The 22617-nt window shown below is 41.9% G+C and overlaps 1 protein-coding gene across 1 annotated transcript in view; it reads right to left on the bottom strand.

The window, feature by feature from the left end:
* PREX2 (phosphatidylinositol-3,4,5-trisphosphate dependent Rac exchange factor 2) overlaps positions 1-22617 on the bottom strand; it is a 1276790-nt gene that overhangs the window by 387382 nt on the left and 866791 nt on the right. Inside the window, exon 31 of the mRNA XM_078687188.1 lies at positions 14981-15109. Coding sequence (XP_078543314.1) covers positions 14981-15109 — 129 coding nt within the window. The remainder of the gene's footprint in view (positions 1-14980; positions 15110-22617) is intronic.

Genomic DNA, 22617 nt, shown 5'->3' on the forward strand with positions numbered 1-22617 from the left:
GCTATGGCCATCTTGCCTTCCCCGGGAAATTGGACGCTCTCCTCAATTCAGCCCAAGCTAAGGCATACAAGTCAGTGCTATATATACCAAGGACAGCAAGAAAAACTAGGCTAAGGCTGGAGCTTGGCCTAGCGAGGCCAGACTTGATCTGCTAGGGGGAGATTATAAAGCTATATCTAAGGACATTACGGGCCCCGGCTAATTCCCTAAAAAATCACTTGAGATCTATCTTTGAGGGGCCAGTCTCGACATGGCACACTAGGCTGGGTAATGCAATTAAAGTATTGAAGATCGAGGAAGAAATCATGCCGCGGCAGGACATCCCCCTGAATGCCTGGAAGAGAGCTGTTAACAAACAAGTGCACGAAATCTCCTTTGACCTCGACCATAAAGTTCTCCGCCGAAGCTCTCATCTGGATTCATTAAACAATTCATACATGGCAGGAAAAGCACAACCCTACCTAAATGAGGCCCTTACAACACAGGTCCGAAGTAAAACAAAATTTCATGAGGCTGGCCATGCTTGGGATTGCAGACTTTAATCCCGCATGGGCCCAAAGAGGGGAGCCCATAACTTGCAGACTGTGCCCCTACAAGAGGGAATCCTGGTTGCACCTTCTTTGCTGCTGTCCCAACATTAGCAATGAGCACCTGCGTCTGCGCCCGATTTGCCTCAATAAGAATATAAAGACATGCAGCAAAGCATCTGTGTCTGTCAACCACCAACACAATGACCTTAGCGAGACTGGCGAAATGTGTCCATCAAATCAGGTTAGCCTTAAAAGTCGCTAACGAAAGTAGTATAACCCAGGGGAATCCCACGGCAAACTCTGCGGACTAAAGTTGATGGGACCTCTTTACGGGATTTTGGAACGTGGTTTTCAAGGCGTCCACGCTGCCCGGTGACTGAGTCTTCAAAATATTAGTGGACTGCCACAGATTTAGTGAAACCATCGGATAAAATAAGAAAAATACAAATGGATAAAGTATAAATGGGGATTCATTTATGCGAAAGAAATGCATTGATTGGAGAAAACCTATACAAATAAAAGGCGACAGTTCCCTACTCCCCAGAGTGTTTTACCTAGGAATAAGACAACCTAGAATGTCAGAGGTATATCCTACAGTACTCACCTTGAAAATAAACGAAATCCAAAGAGAAGTGGTGTGTCATAGGTATACCCTACAGTACCCACCTTGACATTATACGAAATCCAAATAGAAGTGGGTTGTCCTAACAGACTAATCAGGATATCCATACAGAGTATAAAAAGTTTTTTTTTAGTAAGATTGGGGATTCTGCTAAGAGGTCCTGAGGAAGGTGGTCTCATTCCACCGAAACGCGTCGACCTTGCGTACTCATCACACAACAACTTGTGATTCCTCCGATACAGAATTAAGTATGAGTGTTGAATGTATGAAAGTGTGTGCATGATATTTTGACATATATGTATTAGTTCATATTTTCTCTGTTTGGGATCTGTGTATTAAGTTTTCTAATGCTGAAGTATGTGTATTTTTTTGTAAAATAATGTTTCAACTCAAATAAGAATAACACTAAGAAATAACAAAAAACTAAAATATAAAATAATAAAATACTCTAAATGAGAAAAATGTCCACCTTGTGTTGATAAATTTTATTTAAAGGAGTAATGTTGTGATTTGTTAAAATCAGAAGGTCGAGAGGGAAGTTTTGTGTTTTTGATGTCATATTGTTTCCCCTCTTTCCCCGACCAGTAAAGTAAAACTAGAGGGGGTCCCATATTCATGTAGATCTCTTTACGAAGTACCATTGACAGTGCCCCACAAAGAAAGAAACGTCCCTTGCAAGACACTTAGTGCGCCACAGAGGCCAGCTCAAGCGATCACTAATACGGACCAACCTTAGGGCACAAAAGTTGGGGAAAGGCCAACTATGCGGGACTCAGACAGGGGTGCTGAACTTTTATTTAGTACAGAGGTACCATATTTTATTAAGCAAAGAAGTCTGTAATTACTGGTTTTTTTGGTGCTTTTTAGTGTTTATATATGAATCGTTGTTTCTCTCTTCTTTTCTTTCCTTTTTACTGTAATGATTTTAATTAATTGTACAGTTAATAAAGTATCTCCACACGTCGGTTCACAGTTCCCCGGCCATTGAGCGCTCGTAGCGGGTGCGAACACCTACGGCAGAACCACGCCGTTACTCATTACCACACTTCTTCCCTTGGTTAGAAAAGATTTCGGGCGCACTCCCTTTGAGTTTCCACAAGTTAGTTTATTTTAATCTATTAAGCATGAAAAGCAATTGATCTACGCGTTTCGATGCTGCAAGCATCTTGTTCACGATCAGTTTCCTGCATTTTTTCAAAACATTTAAAGCATTCAAATTGATGTTACGTCATTTCCTGTGCTTAAATGCTAGGCATTGTGGGTACTGTAGTTTTAATTAAAAAGAGAGTCTTTGAAAAAGGATTATACCGATCAATTTCTAGAAAATAATAACTCCTTATTTTCTCTTAGAACCTCCAAGTCCTTCCTATGAGAAATTAAAAACTAACCCAACAATGGAGGTGAAAAATAAACTGGATAACAGTTTAAGACAGTGGAAATTGAAAAACCTAATTGATGATGAAGAACTGAAGTGCCTAACAGTAAACCACCCAATAACAGCGACAATTTATTTCCTGCCAAAGGTACATAAAGATCACGGAAACGGTCTGGGCCTCCTCCGGCTCCGCTGAGATGCCGCCATTGGGTGTCGGAGTTCCTCAGGGCTCAGTATTGAGCCCGACGCTCTTTAACATCTTCATGACTCCTCTGGCGGCAGTGGCGGAGTCTTTCGGGGCTCAGATCGTGTCTTACGCCGACGATACCCAGCTCCTCTTCACATGCCCTAAGGGTGTGGAGTTTGATGGAGAGAGTATCCAGGGTTGCCTTGAGGCCGTGTTCAATTGGTTCCATCTGAACGGCCTCAAGTGCAACTCGGATAAATCTGAGGTACTCTTTTTTGGATGTAGTGCGGATCCAGAGTGGCAGGAATGGTGGCCAAAGAATATGCTTCCACCTTCAGGTTCATCTCAGGTGGCCAAGAACCTGGGTATTAAGATCGACAAGGACTTGTCTTTGCGTTCTCAGGTAATTGGGCTCACTGGCACCTGTTTCGGTCTGCTTCGGATGCTCCGCAAGTTTCTGCCCATCCTTTCAGAAGATCATAGGAAGGTAACGGTACAGGCGATAATCGGTTCTAGACTAGATTACGCCAACATCTTGTACCTTGGCCTACCGGAGTATCTGCTACAACGATTACAGGTGGTCCAGAATTCGGCAGCCCGGGCCATTTTTGGTCTGTCAGGCCGGGCACGAACCTCTGGTCTCCTGCAGGCTCTGCACTGGCTCCCTATTCGGAAGCGAATAACTTTCAAGGCCCTGACCTTGGCTCATAAAGCTCTATATGGGTCAGGAGCCAAATACCTCCGGAAAAGGGTAGCTTTCTATCACCCTCCAAGATCTTTAAGGTCTGGATCTTTGTTTCTTGCGGCGGTCCCTCGGATTAAGAGGGCCCGCATAGGTGGCCGCTCTTTCAGACTGCTGGCACCCCAGCTCTGGAATTCTTTGCCACTGGCGCTGCGCAGTACATCCAATTTGTTGATGTTCAGGAAGGGCCTCAAAACTTGGCTTTTTTCTATCTAGCGTCGGTTTCTTAGGCGAGTCTGTATCTTTCTGCTGTTCTCTTCCCTTTGCCCTGTTTTTTAACTGTGTTATGTTTTCAGTATGTAGTGAAAAGCGCCGGGACACTCTTTGAGTAGCCGTGCGCTATATAAAACAATTATAACATAACATAACATAACATAAAGATCAAAGGAACCCCCTGGGCAGACCCATCTTATCTGCAAAAGGTTCCTTATTGGAACCAGTCTCAAATTATATAGATTATTTTTTTAAATCTTATGTTGTCCAATTGAGCTCATATATTCAGGACACCAATGATCTGTTGAGAAGACTAGAGAATACCCCTTGGCAGGAAAATTACCAACTTGTCACAATGGATGTCATATCCCTATATACGAACATAAGTAATGAAATTGGGATAAAGGCATGCAATTACTTTTTGCAAGACAGGAATATCCGATATAAGAACCATAATCAGATGCTGCAGGAAATGATCCATTATGTCTGTCACAAAACATTTTTTTGTTTGGAGAGGAACTATACCGGCAAAGCAATGGAACCGCTATGGGTTTTTCTTTTAGCCCAAACTATGCATGCCTTACGATGGGCTATTGGGAAAAAGAGATTGCATGGGCATCGGAAAATGATCACATGACCAGCAAAATCATATGCTGGATAAGATTTATAGATGATTTATTTATCATCTGGGGTGGATCCTCGGAGGAATTTGAGGAATACCACAAAATCATCAATGGAAGCATGACAGGGTTGAACTTAACATATGAGATCAGCAATCAAGAAATAATCTTCCTTGATACACAGATCTACATCAAGGATAATCAAATTCATTCGACCCTACACAGAAAATACACGGCAACCAACGCCACTCTAGAAGCAACGAGCTTCCACCAGAGATCATTAATTTCAAGCATCCCATACAGGGAGTTCCTCCGTATTAAAAGAATATGTAGTGAGGAAACCGAATGGCAAAAACATAGCACTGAAACAAAAAGGAGATTCAAAAATCGCAAATACAATCAAGAAAATGTGGAAAATTGTTGGAAAAGGGCAAATGCAAAAACCAGAGCTGAATGCCTACAACGCAAAATTGAAAATAAAAATGAACAAGAACCAATCAGACTAATCACGGATTATTCGGAAGGCAGCAAAGAATTTGTGGATATCCTGAGAAAGAACTGGAAAATCCTGCACCTGGATGACATAGTTGGTAAACTTGTTGGAAAACACCCTGTGGTAACCTATCGAAGAGCACCAAACCTGAAGGACCATCTAATTCACAGTCATTGCCAAACAAAAAAAGACAATAAAAAGGATTGGCTCAAAACTACTGGGTTCATAAAGTGCTATGGATGCAAAATGTGCCAAATTGCAAAACCAACTAAAGAAGTGAAGATGCCAAACAACAAAAAATGGGAAATAAGACAACTAATCACCTGCAAAACAGAATATACTGTTTATGGAATAGAGTGTCCCTGCCCGCTATTGTATGTGGGCAGCACAAAGGGTGAACTAAAGAAACGCATCATGGAACACGCTAGAGCAACTACACATAAAGACAGAGCTAATGCTGTTGCTAAGCACATGGAGCAGTCACACAATGGAGACTGGCGGAAACTAAAGTTCTTTGGAATAGAAACGATCCCGAAACACATACGAGGAGGTGATCGAGAAAAATCTCTAAGGCAAAGGGAGTCACGCCACATTATAAACTTTAGATCTTTAAGTCCGTATGGCCTTAACCAATCGGAGGAGTTATATATTCATCTGTGAAAACGTAACAAACAATAATCCAAGAATAAGAAAAACAAGAAGGAAAACGACCAAGAAGGAATAATACCAAGAGAGAGAAAAGTGTGGAAGAATGTTAAACCCAAAAAAGAGAAAAAGAAAAAAAGAAAAGTAACAACAAGTGGGTTAATAACCCCACCAAGAAAATAAAAAGAACTATTCCCACTGGAGGGAATCAAATAAAACAAAATAAAACAAAATAAAATAGAAAACAAGGCAAAATCGCCAAGAAATAAGAACTTATAATGATGTAATCCAACAAATTGGACTTGGAGGTTCTAAGAGAAAATAAGGGGTTATTATTTTCTAGAAATTGATTGGTATAATCCTTTTTCAAAGACTCTCTTTTTAATTAAAACTACAGTACCCACAATGCCTAGCATTTAAGCACAGGAAATGACGTAACATCAATTTGAATGCTTTAAATGTTTTGAAAAAATGCAGGAAACTGATCGTGAACAAGATGCTTGCAGCATCGAAACGCGTAGATCAATTGCTTTTCATGCTTAATAGATTAAAATAAACTAACTTGTGGAAACTCAAAGGGAGTGCGCCCGAAATCTTTTCTAACCAAGGGAAGAAGTGTGGTAAATAGTTAATAAAGTATATATATATATATATATATATATATAGTTCATCATAGTGTGTGCCCCATCTATCATACCTAGCTAGTGAGATCTGTGTGTTGGCAATTCTCCATATGTTGGCTGTTTGTGACGCTGTTCTTTTAGCAGATGCGTTCAAGAGTTTTGACTCTTTGTTAGGCGGTGGCGCATCGCCTGAGGTTTGGGAGTTAGCCCTTTTCCTGGCATTGGAGACCACCAAGGGATCTAAGGGAAGCTGGCCTTTAATGTATTTAGGGTCAGTTGGGGCAGCCTTGTACTTTTTTACTACTCTGGGGTTAATGACTCTAGCCCTTACGGGGTCTGTAAAGACTTCTGGAGCGTGTTTGATTACCCGTTTTAACATTGGGAGAATGGAAGTGGACCTTTGAGATGTTACAAAAGTGTCTATGAGAAGTCTTCTTCTATAGAGTCTGCATGTAAAATTTATCCCATGGTATTCTGCAGCCCTGTGTATAAGTTGAGTAAATTCTATAGTGTCCTCTGGATGGGATGGTCTCGATGGGTAGACATCTTCTTGTGGTACATTAGGAATATCTGGTGTGCCATACTTTTCCCATGGGTCATTTGGGATGTAAGGATAACTAGGTTCCCCTAGAGGTTCATCATCCCCCTCGTCCCCAGTGATGCCCTCATCATCTGGAGGTGAAGCAGATTGTGGAGATGGGATAGGAGAGATGTACTCTGGAGGAGGAAATCCTTAAAGGAGAAGTAACAATGTCTCTTTTCTTTAAAGGAATTGGAGGTGGTTTAAGTTTGTCCATTTTCCTTTTATTGGAAGGACAGATTTTAAGATGACCTGTTTCTGGGTCTATTTCCAGAGTTTTTTAGTTGGATCGGGTGTAAAAAGCTCCTCCTCTGGAGTTTGCTGTTTGGTGCCGATTTATTCGGGTCTGAGTGTTTGTGTGGCACAATTTTTGGAGTTGTCTTATGCTCCTAAGGTTTAGAATCTGGATTTTTCTTGGGTTCCCAAGGTTTGCTTGGGGTCTTTGGAACCGGTTGCTTGTTAGGTTCCAATGATTTTTTTGGATCCGAAGTATGTGTGCGAGGTGCTTCGGAACCGGCTGTTTTTTCGGATCCAATGATTTTTTCAGATCTGAAGGTTGATTACTAGTGGTTTTCGGAACCGGTTGTTTCTTTGGTTCCGATGATTTATTCAGATCCGAAGGTTCAGTCTCTTTGGATTTCAGTGGCAAGTGCGCCAATGTGTTTGGTGCAGACGAAAACAATGGTTTCTCTTTAGGTTTGTCATTTGTTATCAGTGCCGAGGATGGGGGCTTGGCACCGACGGTAGGCTGGCGCGATCCCAAGTTGCCTGAAGGCTTATATTTCGACTTCTTTGCCGGGCCCAAATGCAGGGCGTGGCAAGTTTTATCCTGGTGTGTACCTAGGCCCAAAGGTGAAGGTGTTACCGAAGCCTTTGAATGGATGGGTGGGGGAAGGGGTTGAAGTCAGTACATACGACCCATTGCCCCAGAGTGATGTCTTCGGAGATGCTAAATGTACCTTCTCCCATCTGCTCCTGCTCCGGTACATTGATGCCTTCTTGGAAGATATCGTCCGTAATCTATGTTGATGATCGAGCCATGCTTCTTTGAGCTCGACGATCTCTTATGGTTTTCTTCGAGTGGAAAGAGGCCCAAGCTGGACAGTCTTTGTCCTCGTGCTCACGTAAAAGGCAGAGGATACACACCTCATGAAGATCGGCGTGTGGAAACTTGGATCCATTGAGGACACTTTTTGAAAGGAGTCCTTTCCATGAGCCAAAGTGCCTGATGGCACAGATAGGCCCGAAGGCCTGTGTCGACAACCGGAACCGAAGAATTGAAGTTTGAAGAGATGCACGTCGAATGGGAAACGTGATCGAAGACAATACCGAAGAGAGGGTAAAGGATTGCGCGTCAAAAGGTAGATCGGTACCAACACCGAACTGGAACGTGTCGAACACATCCGAGCCCGATAGCGGAAAAGAAATATCTGAAGATGGAGTCGATACCGATGCGCACTATTGTCCAGAGGAGGAGTCACCTATCTCGTGACTTCCAAAGACTAGTTCCAAGACAATAACAAACTGCAAACATCCGGGCCCAACACCAGATGGCGATCTATGCATAGTGTGTGATCTGCAGCTCATATGCCTCGAACCAGTATTATCTAGCCTCCCAGCTCCAGCAGTTATCCCATTGGTTTGCCTGCCTCAATTTAGCTGACACTGCCACACTTTCACCTCACTGGGATCTGGAGGAAGTGCTTGCCTTATTCTACCCCCTTGGTAGGTGCCTAGCACTGTACGTCCCCCTCTTCCGGATAGCATATCAATTCTTCTACAGGTTCCTCTTTGTTACTCACACGATTACACCTTATGCACCGGCCCTAGCAATGCTTGGAGTGCCATGGAGCCACATCTACACTACTCAAAGGGAACTAACACACTAGTACATAGCTGGACAACCACTTTCGGTGACTTATATCAAGATGGAGCTCTCCTCTGTAAAAAAGGGTATGCTGACTGATTCCCTCCTCCCACATGGCCAAAATCTACTACATGGTGCTTTCCTCAGAACACTGCACCAATCCTTGGGGGAGATACAACAGGAGCCTTCAAAGCACCTAGTTATCCAATATTTCCATGTCTTGGGAAGGGGAGGGCATCAGATCCGGTGGTTAGCAGGGGAAATGCACAAATACTCAGCAGGGCCACTTATCAAATTGAAAGGGATATGGGAAGCTGATCTTGTTGCTTCATGCACTGATGTTGAGTGGCATGACCCGCAACTGACGTCTTGGAACATTCATTTTAAATTGATTCAATTTTACATACTGCACTGTGCCTACGTCACCCCTAATAACATTAACCATTATTTTAAATGCAATTACAATGTGTGCCCCCGCTGTCAAGTAAAAGACGCAGAGTTGTTGCATATGCTGTGGTACTGCCCGTCACTCACACATTACTGGGCTGACATAACCACACATTTAATGCACTACATGGGATTTGTCTTGACTTGCACTTGAGAGACATGCATTCTGGGCCTTTACTGCTGGGTCAAAAAGCATAGAGCAGTGACACGATTTGCAGACCTTACCCTCCTACTACCAAAAAGGATTATCACCCATAAGTGGAAGGCACCGAACCCCGCAGCGATCTCCGCATGTGTTTTTTCTATGTTGCCGTGGGTCCAAGCAGAAGATTGCACAGTGAGCAGGTGAAAGGGCTCCGTAAATATCCTATTTGACATACATAGAATGCCTTATTAGACAAATTCCGTGATAGAGTGCCCAGACTCTGCACTCTACCTGACGCCTCCAGCACCACAAGCTATCACTCCTCCCCTTGCTCCTCCTTCCCTCGATGCATTATGTTTCCTTTGGAATACTTGGATGTAGGTTTGCCATTTGGATGGAGACCTGCCGTTTCGCCCTGTTGCACCAACTTCATTGATCGCCTTCTCGATTCATACTATTTGTGCTCATTTATGTTATCATCATGCACGAGTGCAGTTCTTTCTTATTTCTTTATCATGTTCACTGTTAAAGAATGTATTCGCCTCCCATTTTTTCATTTTTTACTAACCGCATTGGTTTTACTGCATATATTGATTGTATTTCATAATTGTGTTACTTTGCCTTTTAGCACGCCCCCTTCCACAGATTGAAGACTATTGTCTGTTTTCATTGCTGTTACCTTTTATTTGGGATCCACTTACAGACCTGTGTATAGGTATTTATCCTGTACTGTTAATACCATTATGCAATGTTGGTCGTCTTGAACCGCTCTTCAGAACTGTAATTTGTTTCTGTACAAAGTTCTGTATTATGCTCCTTGTTCTTATTTTTTTAATTTTTTTTATAAATCACCTTTGTATGCAAACAAAACAAATGGCAATCAAAATGATTTACAAAAAAATAAGGGTCTGTTGGTTAGAGAAGAGTACCTTGGAGTAGGAGTTTGGGGTGGTGAGCTTGTGCTCCTATCCATTTCTTGAGGAGGAGAGGCCTGAGTGCCTCAAAAGCTAGATTCTCCACAAATGTGAGCCTGTTATTTTTGAAGCATGCATGGAAGCATATTTAGGGGCTAGACAGGAGGATCTTAGGTGAGGATCTTGCCCGGGTCCTTTGTTGGGGGTCAGGGACCTGTGGCAGCTGCAGAAGGAAGGGGGCTTTGATTGTGTCTAACCTTAGTGTTGAAGGGACTTTTGACGCCACCCTAGCAGCCAATTACGGTGGGGCATTTGGCACAGACTTTGGTTCTGAAGGAGGATACTTTATGCCTCATGGTGGAGGTGAAGTTATAGGATGGCAGAGCTCAGCACCCTTGGAGGATTCTAGATGCAGAAAACTTCTCTCATGGTTGACTGTAACACAGTGGAAAGGATGGACCCAAGGTCCCTGCTTCTTGTGGATTTGCTTAAGGCTTGAACCCCGACTCTCTCATAGGCAGTGCTCTGCCTCAGCACACTTCTGGATTGAGACTGTGTCTAGCCCTTGAGTGCTGGTGTTGGACCTACAGCCCTAGGCATTATCCTGGTTTGTGGGTCAGAAATTTACAAGACCAGAGGCTTGACTTCCTTGTGCTCCTCTACAGAGGCATTGGGGACCGAGATGTCAGGCTGGGCATGCACTGCACCGTTGGAAGGCTCAAAGTGCCTGCTCTTGTTTCTGGGTGTTGAAAGGGTCGTATTCCCCGAAGTTGTTAAAGGGCTTAGGCAAGTGTTGCTGTTGTATCTTATGATATGCCCAGCATCTCTCTCTTACATCCCTGTGTACCTTAGTCAAGTTTTGCACCAAAAGGTGAGACAGAAGTGGCAGGAGGCTTTGACATGTTCAGGGAAGATCCAAAGGTTGCATCCTTGTTATTGTGGACTGTCCCACCACTCTCCGAGTCTCCTGCCGATACTGTGTCCAGCATCAATTTCACTATGGTGGTAGTTTGGTAGTATTTTTATACCAACAGATTTTTTCTCCAGAGATGCCCTTTTATTAGAGAGCAGCAGAAAATATGAATATGATATGCTCAGCCACATCAGATGATGATCATAATAGGAGAATATTGTGGCTATGGCTGTGATGTTACTTTTAACTATATTGCTAATTGAGTGTCTTGTAGAATACACACTTTCTGAACAGCCCCACTGCCTACCCAGTCTTTTTCCTCAGTTTTTTCTCTTCAACACTAAATCAACTGCAGAGCAGAACAACACACTGCAGTAAGTGCCATGCCAATAACATTTGCTGCAACCTCTGGCTTGGAGGCTAATATCCTCAGCGAGTAGTGCCTTGTAACTGTAACACTTGTCACTTATTAAGTGCTACTGTTCTATAGGGATGTATAACACAGAGGTATTTAACTTGTGCCCCTAAATGTCTAACTTTTCATACGAGTGAGTGGAATTGTAAAAAAAAGTATTGGCAGAGGTTTTAACGCCTATGGAAAATCTATTGGCTTTATCTATGTTTTTTATATGCCGCACAGCAATGCAGCTTCTGTGTAACATGGCTCAAAGTTTAAAAGAAAGTGCTGTGACGCACTCAATGCTGGCCGTGTCATAATGCTGTTTTTTTTCTTTTAGGTATGTTGCACAGAACCTCAACTGCAGTGCAACATGTAAAAACACATTGACAAAGCCAATAGAGTTTGAATAGGCAAAACCTATTGGATTTGCCTGTGCTTGTTGTCTGTTGTGCTTGTAAAAAGGCCAGTCTCTCCAGTGTTTCATGCAGGGCAGTGACGTGCTCTTTACAGCAGGCGAAATAAATTATGTACATTAAAGCAAAAGTTAAACAAGTTAACTACTGTTTCCAGATAAACCAACGTATTGACTATCCTAAAATGGTAGTCCAGTTTTTTTTAATTAAAAGATGTTTGAGCTCGTTAATAGGACAAAAAGACATCTAAAATTCGCTGCAAGTTACTCGTGCTATGTATCAAGGATTTTAAATAGAGCTGCATGGGGCCTGTTCGCTATTACTGATGGCAGTGATGCACCGGGGAAGGAAGGAACTAGACACCCCCCTTTATCATATTGCTTAAACTGCAGTTTTACAAGAGACTGCAGACACATGCACTATCAGTGTATGTGCAATAGTATATTGAAAAAAGTAGCTGCTGGCAAGTGACAGGAAACTGACCACCAGAGGCAGTACTTGGTCCAAGCGCCACAGCGTGGAAGAAGAATTAAGGAATCCAAAGAGTAGAAGGAAGCTAGGGGCCAGGAGGAGCCGCTGACAAATAAGAAGCAAGGAAACAAGACACACGAGGGAGGCAGTCAATAGAAATTAAATAGGTACTGATCATTAGGAAGCAAGGAAATGAGACTCGCGTGGGAGCGGGCCAATGGTAAGTAAAGTGACGAGGGAGCCATGTGGGAACCAGACAATGGTAAGTAAAGGTACGTAATGGGCAGGCTCTAACCCCCTTTCAAGATTTCTTTTAAAAAATACAATACATTAGGCAAGCACAAACAATGGGGCTAGCTGGACTCGAATTGTTTTGTTTAAAAAGCCACCTGAAAGGTTTAATGAATATGAAACCAAGTCTAGGGCATCATTTGTCTCATGTTTTTTATTACAGGACATGGAGAAGAGGATTTCGGAATGGTTACTGTCAAAAACACAATCTTTGCTGGCATAGTAAAGTTTTCTAACAAGATTATAGTAAGGGGTGAGACAGTACTTGAAGGTTTCTAAACTATGAATGCAACACATTTTATTTAAATATTTGTACTAACGTATGGTGCATTAATGCAGCTACTGGTGGACTAAACTAGAAAATTCTTACCAATAATCTACCTAATATCAGAGTCATCCAAAGATGCTCTGTGAGGTAATCAGCAGTTCACACAGGATGATAGAGACTGTTTCCTGTGGCTACCTTGTTGCTTTATTTCAATAACAGAGACATTATGAATCCTGATATTAAAATAAAGGCTCCAGCAACTCCTCTCTGGACTAAGTGATCCTGAAACTCGTACACTAGCAGGTGCATTACATGATGGAACAAAGTTTTGGCTTTTGGAGCTCATGCACAATTTACACTCTGTTGTGAGGGCCAGATGCACAGATAAAGATGCCGGGTGGACCATTTCATCACCAAGCTCTAAGTTATGAAGTTATCATGGTGTCTTCAGGGCAACAAAATGCATTGTTCATGGCCCACCAGCACTGGAATCAAATGTCTTTGCAGATGATATACGAGGGCTCAGGAGTTACAAATCTAAATTTCAAACGCCTGCATCATAGTTTTACGACCAGAAAAGGCACAATAGCTATTAAAGAACAGAACAACTATTACATTTAGCCAAATTCGACCACAGCACTCGTCATTTATCCTTTGGAACGGGAGAATTAAGTCTAAGTAAAAATGCATCACGAAATGTTATACCAATTGTCACATTATAGCAGCCACTAAATCATAATAATCTATTAAAATTCTCTAAACTAAAAGTAATAAAAAAGACGCCCGCCTTTACACAAAAGTAATCAAAACATTCAGGGTGATATAAACCAGCTGACAGGAGCAGCAAAGAAAGGTCAGATAGGGATTGCTGTTATGTTAAAGATACTCCAGCATAACAGTCTATATTTGTAGCTCTCAATGCAGAGCTGATTGTGAAATGTTCTACATCAATCTGCTTTTTCCATTGCTGCCTGAGCGGTAAGGTTTCAATGGAAATGCATGAATTGAGTGCGCAATCTCACCGTGTGTTAAATAGAGCTCAGTATCCAAGGAAAAACTTTACATTTCCTCAGCTGGAAATCATTTCTCTCAAGATCAGAAAAATGCTTCACTTATGGCCAAGTGTGAAGATCCTTTCAGGCAGAGTAGGTGAACAGAGATAACGTTGGTACATTTCAAATAGACTTGAAAGTATATGATGGAATTTCCAAATTATATTCAAAAATATATTTAATGTTTAAAAATCTAATTCCTGTCATGATGGGGCAAGAGCACCAGCTATAATGGGGTCAGGCATCGAGTAGAAAATTCATATGAGTCAAACAAGCACTGGCAAAGCCAATTGGTTTGTCTGCCAGTCTTAGTGCCTTGTGAATGACAGGTTTGTCTTGGTTTTTGCAAAGCATTATTTAGAACGAGCCATTGATATTATAAAAAAAGCTGGCTAACAACAAGCATATCTTTGGTGTCAATACACTCACATTACAGTAGCCTCTGGCACTGAAGGGAACTACTTGGGTGCGGATGTGCTCCTTGTGAAAGAGCAGAATGTTGTCCCTCAAAGTGAAGTTATGAGGGGCTGATCCACTGCCACCTGCTGAAGTGGGCGGAAGAAAAAATGTGAATGACACAACAACATGCTCAGTGATGAAGAGACTCAGCCTACAAGTAAGTATACAATGTTTAAGTTTGGTGAAATCAAAACGTCTTGGCTAACCCTTGACCTAAACAGGAAAAAGCTCTAATAGCAGCTCCACAAAGCTGAAAGTTCTCAGAGGTCAAGCTCCTGCACTGCTGATTCGGCAGCACACCAAACAGCAGGGGGCAGGAGTGTCCATTGCACTTCCACACTGGTATTGAAACACCACCTGTTTGTGAATTTACTGCGTTTCGAAATCTTTATATTTAAGATTAAATTGTTCATTAACAGAAGCAAAATTTGGTGGAAGTGGTAATGCCAGATCGACACAGTCTGCCATTTTCCTGCCTTTGCTTAATAACAGACGCACAGGTTAATCTCCAGGTTTTATCCTGGTGTTCATCGGATATAAGAAGCAACCCACCAATACCACATGCCTTTGCATTCAGAATACAGCAACGATCCACTTCTTACTCGGTATGACATCTGGCAACCACACCCTCCAAACACCTCGATAAAAGAATTGCACAGATGAGTAGTAGGTCGGCAAGTACTGAGTTCTCATAAGCTGGTGATCCTTACCTTCAACAAACTGTCTAATGTTTTGAGCCAGGGTCCGGACACTGCTGGGAAGGTTCCAAGGGTCTTGTTTGATGTGGAGCCGCAGTCTCTTCGGGCAGCTGAGCTTGGGATCCATTTCTTGCTGGAATTCTAAGCAGAAGGAGACCAGACATTTCTCGTTAAACCTCTGGCCAAACCTTTGCAAAGGGAGGGCTGTGTGTGTATGGGAGTGTGTGTGGCATGTGTGTGTGTGTTTGTGTCTGTGTGTGGTGTGTGTGCTTATGTGTTTGTGTGTGTTTGTGTCTGTGTGTGGTGTGTGTGTGTGTGCGTGTGCGTGTTTGCATGTGTGTGTGTGTGTGTGTGTGTGTGTGTCTGTGTGTGTGTGTGTGTGTGTGTGTATCGGTGTGTGAGATAACAGATTCATGAGGGCACGTTCTGACAGTACACAACACGCTCTCTAAATACCACAATGTATACTATGAAAAACATAAAGGCATTTCCTTCTGTTCCTGAAGAAAGGATGGTTGGAAATCTAGCAACAACCAAATAAAAGGAGTTCACTCCTGAACTAGCTAGTGCTGCTGATATGGAGTATGAAGACTGTAGAGCGGGTGGCGCTGTTCTAGGAGGCCGAGGTTGTTGGCAGAAATGTTGTAGTGCTTATGGATGGCTGCACAGTGTGTGGCAGTGATCATGCAGCAGTTTGCACTCCAAATTTGAAAGAGATGCCAACAATGAAGTTTGGGAGGCCAGAGATAGACAAGATAATGGCGGCTACCTGGGAAATAGACAAAACTACAAATTGGGCAACTGAAGTAAACGCAGATTCGGCGAAAGGGCTCAATGAATCAGAGTCATCGGAAGACAGCGATGGTCTCATTAAGGATCAGAACAAACACAAAAGTTTAGCTGTCTTCGGGGCTGTGGATGGACTTCCACACTTGGCAAAGATGAAAGGGGTTCTTCTCAGTTCTCTCCATGTGCAGAAGGACACTGGAAAAGTCTTATTATTTCAGAAAGACCTACAATGAGATGTTGGAGGGTTTACTTGCAGGACAATAGATAGTAGATCACACTGACCAAGTAAGACGATGGCCATTACTTTTCCAAGCTCAGGTGGGGTGCAGGCTATTAGCTGATGGCAAAAGGGTAAGCTATCAGCCTAAAGAGAACTAGCATGAGTGCTAACTCTACAAATGAAACAATCACTCCTGCCTGAAGGATGCTATATCACCCTCATCGTAAGACTGATGGCCAGCACAACTGTCAATCCCCATGAAAGCTAGGCTACATGGACCTGTCATTACTGACTTCACCTCATGGGTGACTAGCCCCAAAGAGCAATTAGTGCTTAGTTCCATGACCAATTATCATGTAGATTTTATTAGGGATGTGGCCTGCCCTGGATATGGGACTTTTTCAGTCCAGGCTCTCAAGAATAATTCATATCCCAGAGTGTGCTCTATGGCCAGTGACTGGGTCACCTCCTCCTAGAAAGGAACTGGAGATGCACAGATGTGCAGTTTGCCCTCTAATGTATATGGACTCACCTCTGAGCCTCTCACCCCCTTGTTGTATCAAAATCTTCACTGGCTAAATTGCACGATGTTTGTTTGGGAAAGAAAGGATCAAATCACAGCATCCCTATTTGACGATACTGTGTGCTCTTGGCAAATCACTTTACTTCACTGCACATCATTTTAGTTGATGGAAAAATCTCCAAATGCCTCAAAGCAGTTCAGTATGCTATAAGAAATATCTCTTAAATGGTTTAATAGTAACATTTTAAAGTATTTATAAAAACAATATCTTATATGCATACACTTACATACATAGAAGTGGGCATGACAACCTCACTTCTCTTATTGTTTACAAATAGAATCAAGGTATGGAAGACGGCATGGATTAGTACTTGCTGCAGACAATGTTTATTTTGATCTTAGAGAAAACAACAGTTAACACCAGCCCAGCCCTGTCAGACCAGCCCTTCGGGCACAACATGATTGCCCTATAAGCTGGTCAGACCCTGCTTGTCAAAAGCCCTCTGGCAGGCGGCACTGCTTGTTAATGGAATCAGTGTGTTTGAAAAAGAGCAAGGAAGAAAAAAAGAATAGGGATTCTGATCCTTCTGAAAACCACCAAGTCAAAATGCAAACTTGGGTAAGATATAAATTGACAAAGTCACACCAACAACTGTAGATATTCAGAGCCTAAAGTAGGCAATGAAATAGTCAATTTCACACTCTTTTTTGTCAAAAAACATCTCTGTACCCCCGCACTGTCATATTCACTACTAGAGCATCATTCCACCCCACATCACGACATCGATACGTAAACCAGCTAATGATGTCTTATTTCTTTTGCAGAAAATATATTTGATAATTTGTAACTGCCTTGTACATCTCTAGGAAACATATAAATCAGTCATTGTATCATGCATCTTTCCTCATTAAAATGAAAATATACTTCCAGAAGAAGAGACTAGTCCAACAAGTCTACTAATACTGGAAAACGTTTAAGATCCTCTGAATTGGTAAAAGAAGATTGTAGACTAGAGACTGTCAGCAAAAGAACCAATTTAGAACCATTTAGGGAGGCCTAGATAAGATAGGGAATGTGGTGGCTGGGCAGAGGAAATGTTCAGGGTTGGGAAATAAGATCTTTGCAGCAATTAGAGAGGAACGTACGAATCAGCAGAAACAAATGTGGAGGTAATTCTGTGTAGGACACAACTCTCAACAATATACTAAGGCTGTCCTCATGGTGGTGGACAGAGCAATACTAGAGGCAGGTGTTACACTGGGAACAATTCAGATAGAGAATAGCTCACTGAATAAATGAAGAAATTAAACCCTGGGTCAGAAATATGGTCTCAATCCAACTGAGCACAGGCGACTGACTTCAGGAAGGTAACTAGCCTCGAAGAAGATTTGTGTCATGTCTATGGTGGGTTATACATTTATATTGAAAAGCAGTATCACAAAGGAGTCTCTAAGAAGACATCAGCTTATGTGTGTGATAGGTATATGTTCTTAAAAATGCATATGTGTGTGATAGGTATATGTTCTTAAAAAGTCCTAGGTGGGTGTTGTGAGTGTTTTACAATTCATCCCTTATCTGCACGGAAGCCCTAGACCCAAGCTTCTCAACCGTCGACTGCCTAATTATATGCAGTATGGATTATAACTTTCCAAACTAAGTTCCTGAACTGTAATTTCATGTCCAGTTCACAAACCAAATAATATGTCAAGTTAAATTTTAACCTGTGAGTAGACAGCAGAGTTAGGACACCGTGTAGTATTGCTGTGTAAATGACGAGCAGGCAAGCAGATGTAGAAGTTGTAGAGGTTTTTATTGTAGGTATCAAGATAGAGACCTCATCCACCAAAGTCCAGCTGACAAATGTCTTGTCACTGAACCCAACATTATAAGTAGGACCATTCTACATTAGAACATAAGGGAGAAGTCATACAAGGAGGAAAGTGTACAGTGGAGAATACCACAGCACCTCCCTCCCATCAACAACACAAGCAATAGGAGCAAAGGCATAAGTAAAAACGAAACAAACAATATTATTTTTTAAGAAGTGACAAAACCGCTAAAGTGGGAAGAACTAATTCTCTGCCTCGTGGATCTTCTCACTTCACCAGCAGACGTTGGCGTGGAAGAAGAAGAACAAGTGCCATGCAAGACACCATTTGAACGACAAACAACCACCCTACTGAGGTTCTAAACCTTATGATCTTGTGTCCTGACTGCGTTACCTAAAAGTTTGATAACTTTTATAGGTTTGCTGAATTTAGAAACACCAAACTTCCTTTCTGGCAACTTGATCCTTACCACATCCCCCACACATACAACTGTCTTTTTAACAGCATTCCTCTCATCATACTCACACTTCCTTCTATGCATTTTCTCTAACTCTTTCTCTTTCCAAGTAGAGGTGTCATGCGTAGTATCACAAGAACCTGCAGTCTGACCAAGCTTACTTGAAACCTAAGAGGGTTTGAGTGGCGTAGAAGCAGATCTACCTTTAAACAAAATGAAGGGTGTGACGCCAGTGGAAGAATGCACACTCAATCTGTACTCGCAAACTTTTTTTTTCAGAGCCTCCTCCCAATCACACCTAGAAACAAGAGCTAACTGCATCGCCTCTTTAAGAACTTTAATAAACGTCTCAACTACACCGTTGCTTTCTAGATGGTACACTGCAGCACGCTTATGAACAATGCTTCTCTCACTCAAAAACTTTTCTACAAGAGCAGAAGTGAACTGCACCCCGTTATCAGTAAGAACTGAACTCGGCAAACCCTCATAAGCAAAAAGTTCATCCAGAAAAGAGATGACTGAAGTAGAATCCACTCGAGATACTATTTTGATGAAAGGCCACCTGGAAAACATATCCACACAAACAAAAACATATTTATCTTGACTATATACTTTCACCGGACCCAATATGTCCAAGGAAATATCCACACACGGGCCCTCAGATTGTTTTCTAATGACCATAGGTTGTGTTCTACATTTTAAAATCTTGTCACTTGCAGAACACTGCACACAATCACGTACCAATCTTTCAATTTCCGTGTCCATGGCTGGCCACCAATACACGTCTCTAACTCTCGCCTTAGTTTTGGCAATACCCACGTGGCTAGAGTGGGCAAAATCAATAATTTTAGGTCTTAATTTCACAGGAGGTATGAGTCTACTGCCTCTGACCAGCAAACCATTAAGTATTGACAGTTGATCCTTTACACACCAAAACCCCTTAATGTCTTCTCCACAGTCCTTCTTTTGGCACCAACCATCACGCACAAATCCAACAACTTGTTGGAGGCTTGGGTCAGAATCTAATTCAGAAAACCATTCACTCTCCATGATTACACCTTGTGTGACAACACACACCTTAAAATTCTCAAAAGGATCCTCATTACCAACAGAGGGGTCATCCAGGTGATCAGATACTTCATCGCCTGTAAGCCTGGACAAACAGTCCGCAAGTAAATTGTTTGAGCCTGGTAAATAAGAAACTTTAAATTCAAAATCCTGTAAAGCCACAACCCATTTCCTTATTCTATGTGAAATGCATTCTAAGCCTTTTTTCCCAAAAACTTCTTTAAGAGGCTTGTGATCTGAAATAACTGAGAAGCTCTTACCCCACACAAACTTCTTAAGTTTATGAACAGCCCAGTACACAGCTAATGCTTCTTTTTCAACAACCGAGTAATTGCACTCGGCACCACTTAATGGCCTTGAGATGAATACAATAGTGTTGTCTACTTTCTCGCCTTTTTGTAGCAGAACAGCACCAATGCCTTTGCAGCTTGCATCAGTCATAATGTATGAATCTTTTCCAGGATCAAAACTAGCTAAATCTTGCGTGTGACTAAGACAACTCTTTATGTGATTAAATTCATCGCAACAATCTTTGTCCCAAAGAAACTCTTGCCCTTTCTTTAGTAAGTTCCTCATTTTTTCCGTCTTTTGGGCAAACCCTTGAACAAATTTGTTATAAAATTCCGATATCCCTAGAAATTTAACCAATTCATCCTTACAGTTGGGATATTTAAGTTTGGGAATTGCCTTTACCAAGGACGGTTTGGGTTTGATACCAGAGCTAGAAACCAGATGTCCAATATATTCAATCGTCTCCACACCAAGCTTACACTTGTCAAGTCTAAGAGTGAGACCTGCATCCTTCAACCTTTCCAAGACTTCAGAAACCCTTTCATCATGTTCAACACGATTTAGACCATGTACCAAAATGTCGTCCTGATAAACCTTTATTCCTTTAATCCCAACCAAAACACCTTCCATCACTCTTTGGAATACAGATGCGGCTGATATCAGACCGAATGGCATCCTAAAAAATGTATAGGTACCGAAAGGAGTGATAAATGTAGTAAACTCCTGACAAGATGGGTGTAATCTGACCTGGTGGTAAGCGGAGGAGAGATCTAATGTTGAGAAAAACGTGGCACCACCCAATGAAGACATCATTACTGTTATGTTGGGCAATGGATAATGGTAGACTATAACCGCTTTATTCAACTCCCTCATATCAATGCACAATCTTGCCTCTCCATTGGCCTTCTGAGCCATAACCACCGGAGAAACCCACTCCGTGCCTTCCACCTTCTCTATCACACCGTTACTCATCAATTTATCCAACTCAGCCTTCATTTTGTCACGTACCAAAAGAGGAACATTCCTAACTTTGACCACTTTGGGGACTGAACCTTTTCTTAACTTTATTAAATGAAGATATGTCTTTAGACATTCCAGATCCTTACTGAATACACTTGGGTATTTCTTCGCCCAGTGACTGTTGTCTGAAACTACGCCCACACTGGGAGATATGTCTCTCAAACACACAGAAGTAGTTTGGTTTGGGTCAAGATAAACTCCAAGATCTCTTTGATGCGCCCAACTAATGAGAGAATCCCCTTTCATGTAGACATAATTTTTCCCAGCAGTAACCCTTCCTTTAAAATCAATTGTACCCATGAAATACCCCAAAAGGTTTATGACCGGACCACCGTAGCCCTTAGGGATTATGTCTGGTTTGAGTAACTTGACCTTACCTACAAGATAATTCTCGAAGAAAAGCTTGGGTATCAAGGTGATTCTAGCTCCAGAATCAAACAACATTTCAACTGAACACTCGTCTATCAATACCTTTTCTATGGGACCATCCGTATCAACAACATTGACCTGAGACACAACAACCTCAGTATCTTCTGCTTGATCAAAAATATCTACTTCCCTTACATTCTTTTGACTTTTGTTCGACCTACAACATTTCGAAGAATGCCCCTTTCTCTTACACACAGAACATGTCATTCTCAACCCTGGGCAATCTTTTGCATTGGCCAGATGGTCCATATTACCACAACAATAACATTTTACATTTGCCAATTTAAAATTCGAACTTGTGTTCTTGTTTTCATTGGAATTTCCCGTCTCAAGAGACGACGATTTTTGAGAGGCAGCACTTGAGGAAGATTTTATTTCTTTGACCTCAGTGGTACTTTTTTTCTCTTCAGAATTATTCTTTCTTCTGAGCTGATGAAGCGTTTAATTCTTGGGACTTTTTAAAAATGGTACCTAGATGCACCAGCACGGTGGGACCTATTTTAAACCTCACGTTCATTGCAACATTGTGCAGTTGTAATAATTTTCAGAACTTTCCTCAAGCACCCTTCCCATTAACAACCGTAGGTATCATTTGCACTCTTGTATGATGATGGAAACAACGTCTAAAAAAAGCCATCCATTCTGATTCCAAGTCTTTGTTTACTACCCTCTGTCATAAAATATCAATCACTCTTGACAGGTTGGCAGCCTGCTGGTTTAGAAAATAAAAACTTAAGATCAAAGACACTAACAAGTGGTACAACCGTAACTAGGCTGAACTGAAAAGCACATGCTATTACCTGAAATAGCTGCATTTCTTGGGGTTGCGCACATCGATCTCTAAGGGCCTTTTTTAATTGAAATGTTTTACAGGCCTCATAGGTGTCCTCTCGATGATCGGGAGAGAGACATAATTTGCAAACAGAGTGCTGGTCGGTATGGAGGTACTTAGAATGACACTCCAAACAGAAGCAGAACAGAGTTCGTTCCCTTAGGAGGTCATTCTCCAAAGGATGCTGAAA

The sequence above is a fragment of the Lissotriton helveticus genome, chromosome 4_1, assembly GCF_964261635.1.
Source record: "Lissotriton helveticus chromosome 4_1, aLisHel1.1, whole genome shotgun sequence".
NCBI classification, from domain to species: domain Eukaryota; kingdom Metazoa; phylum Chordata; class Amphibia; order Caudata; family Salamandridae; genus Lissotriton; species Lissotriton helveticus.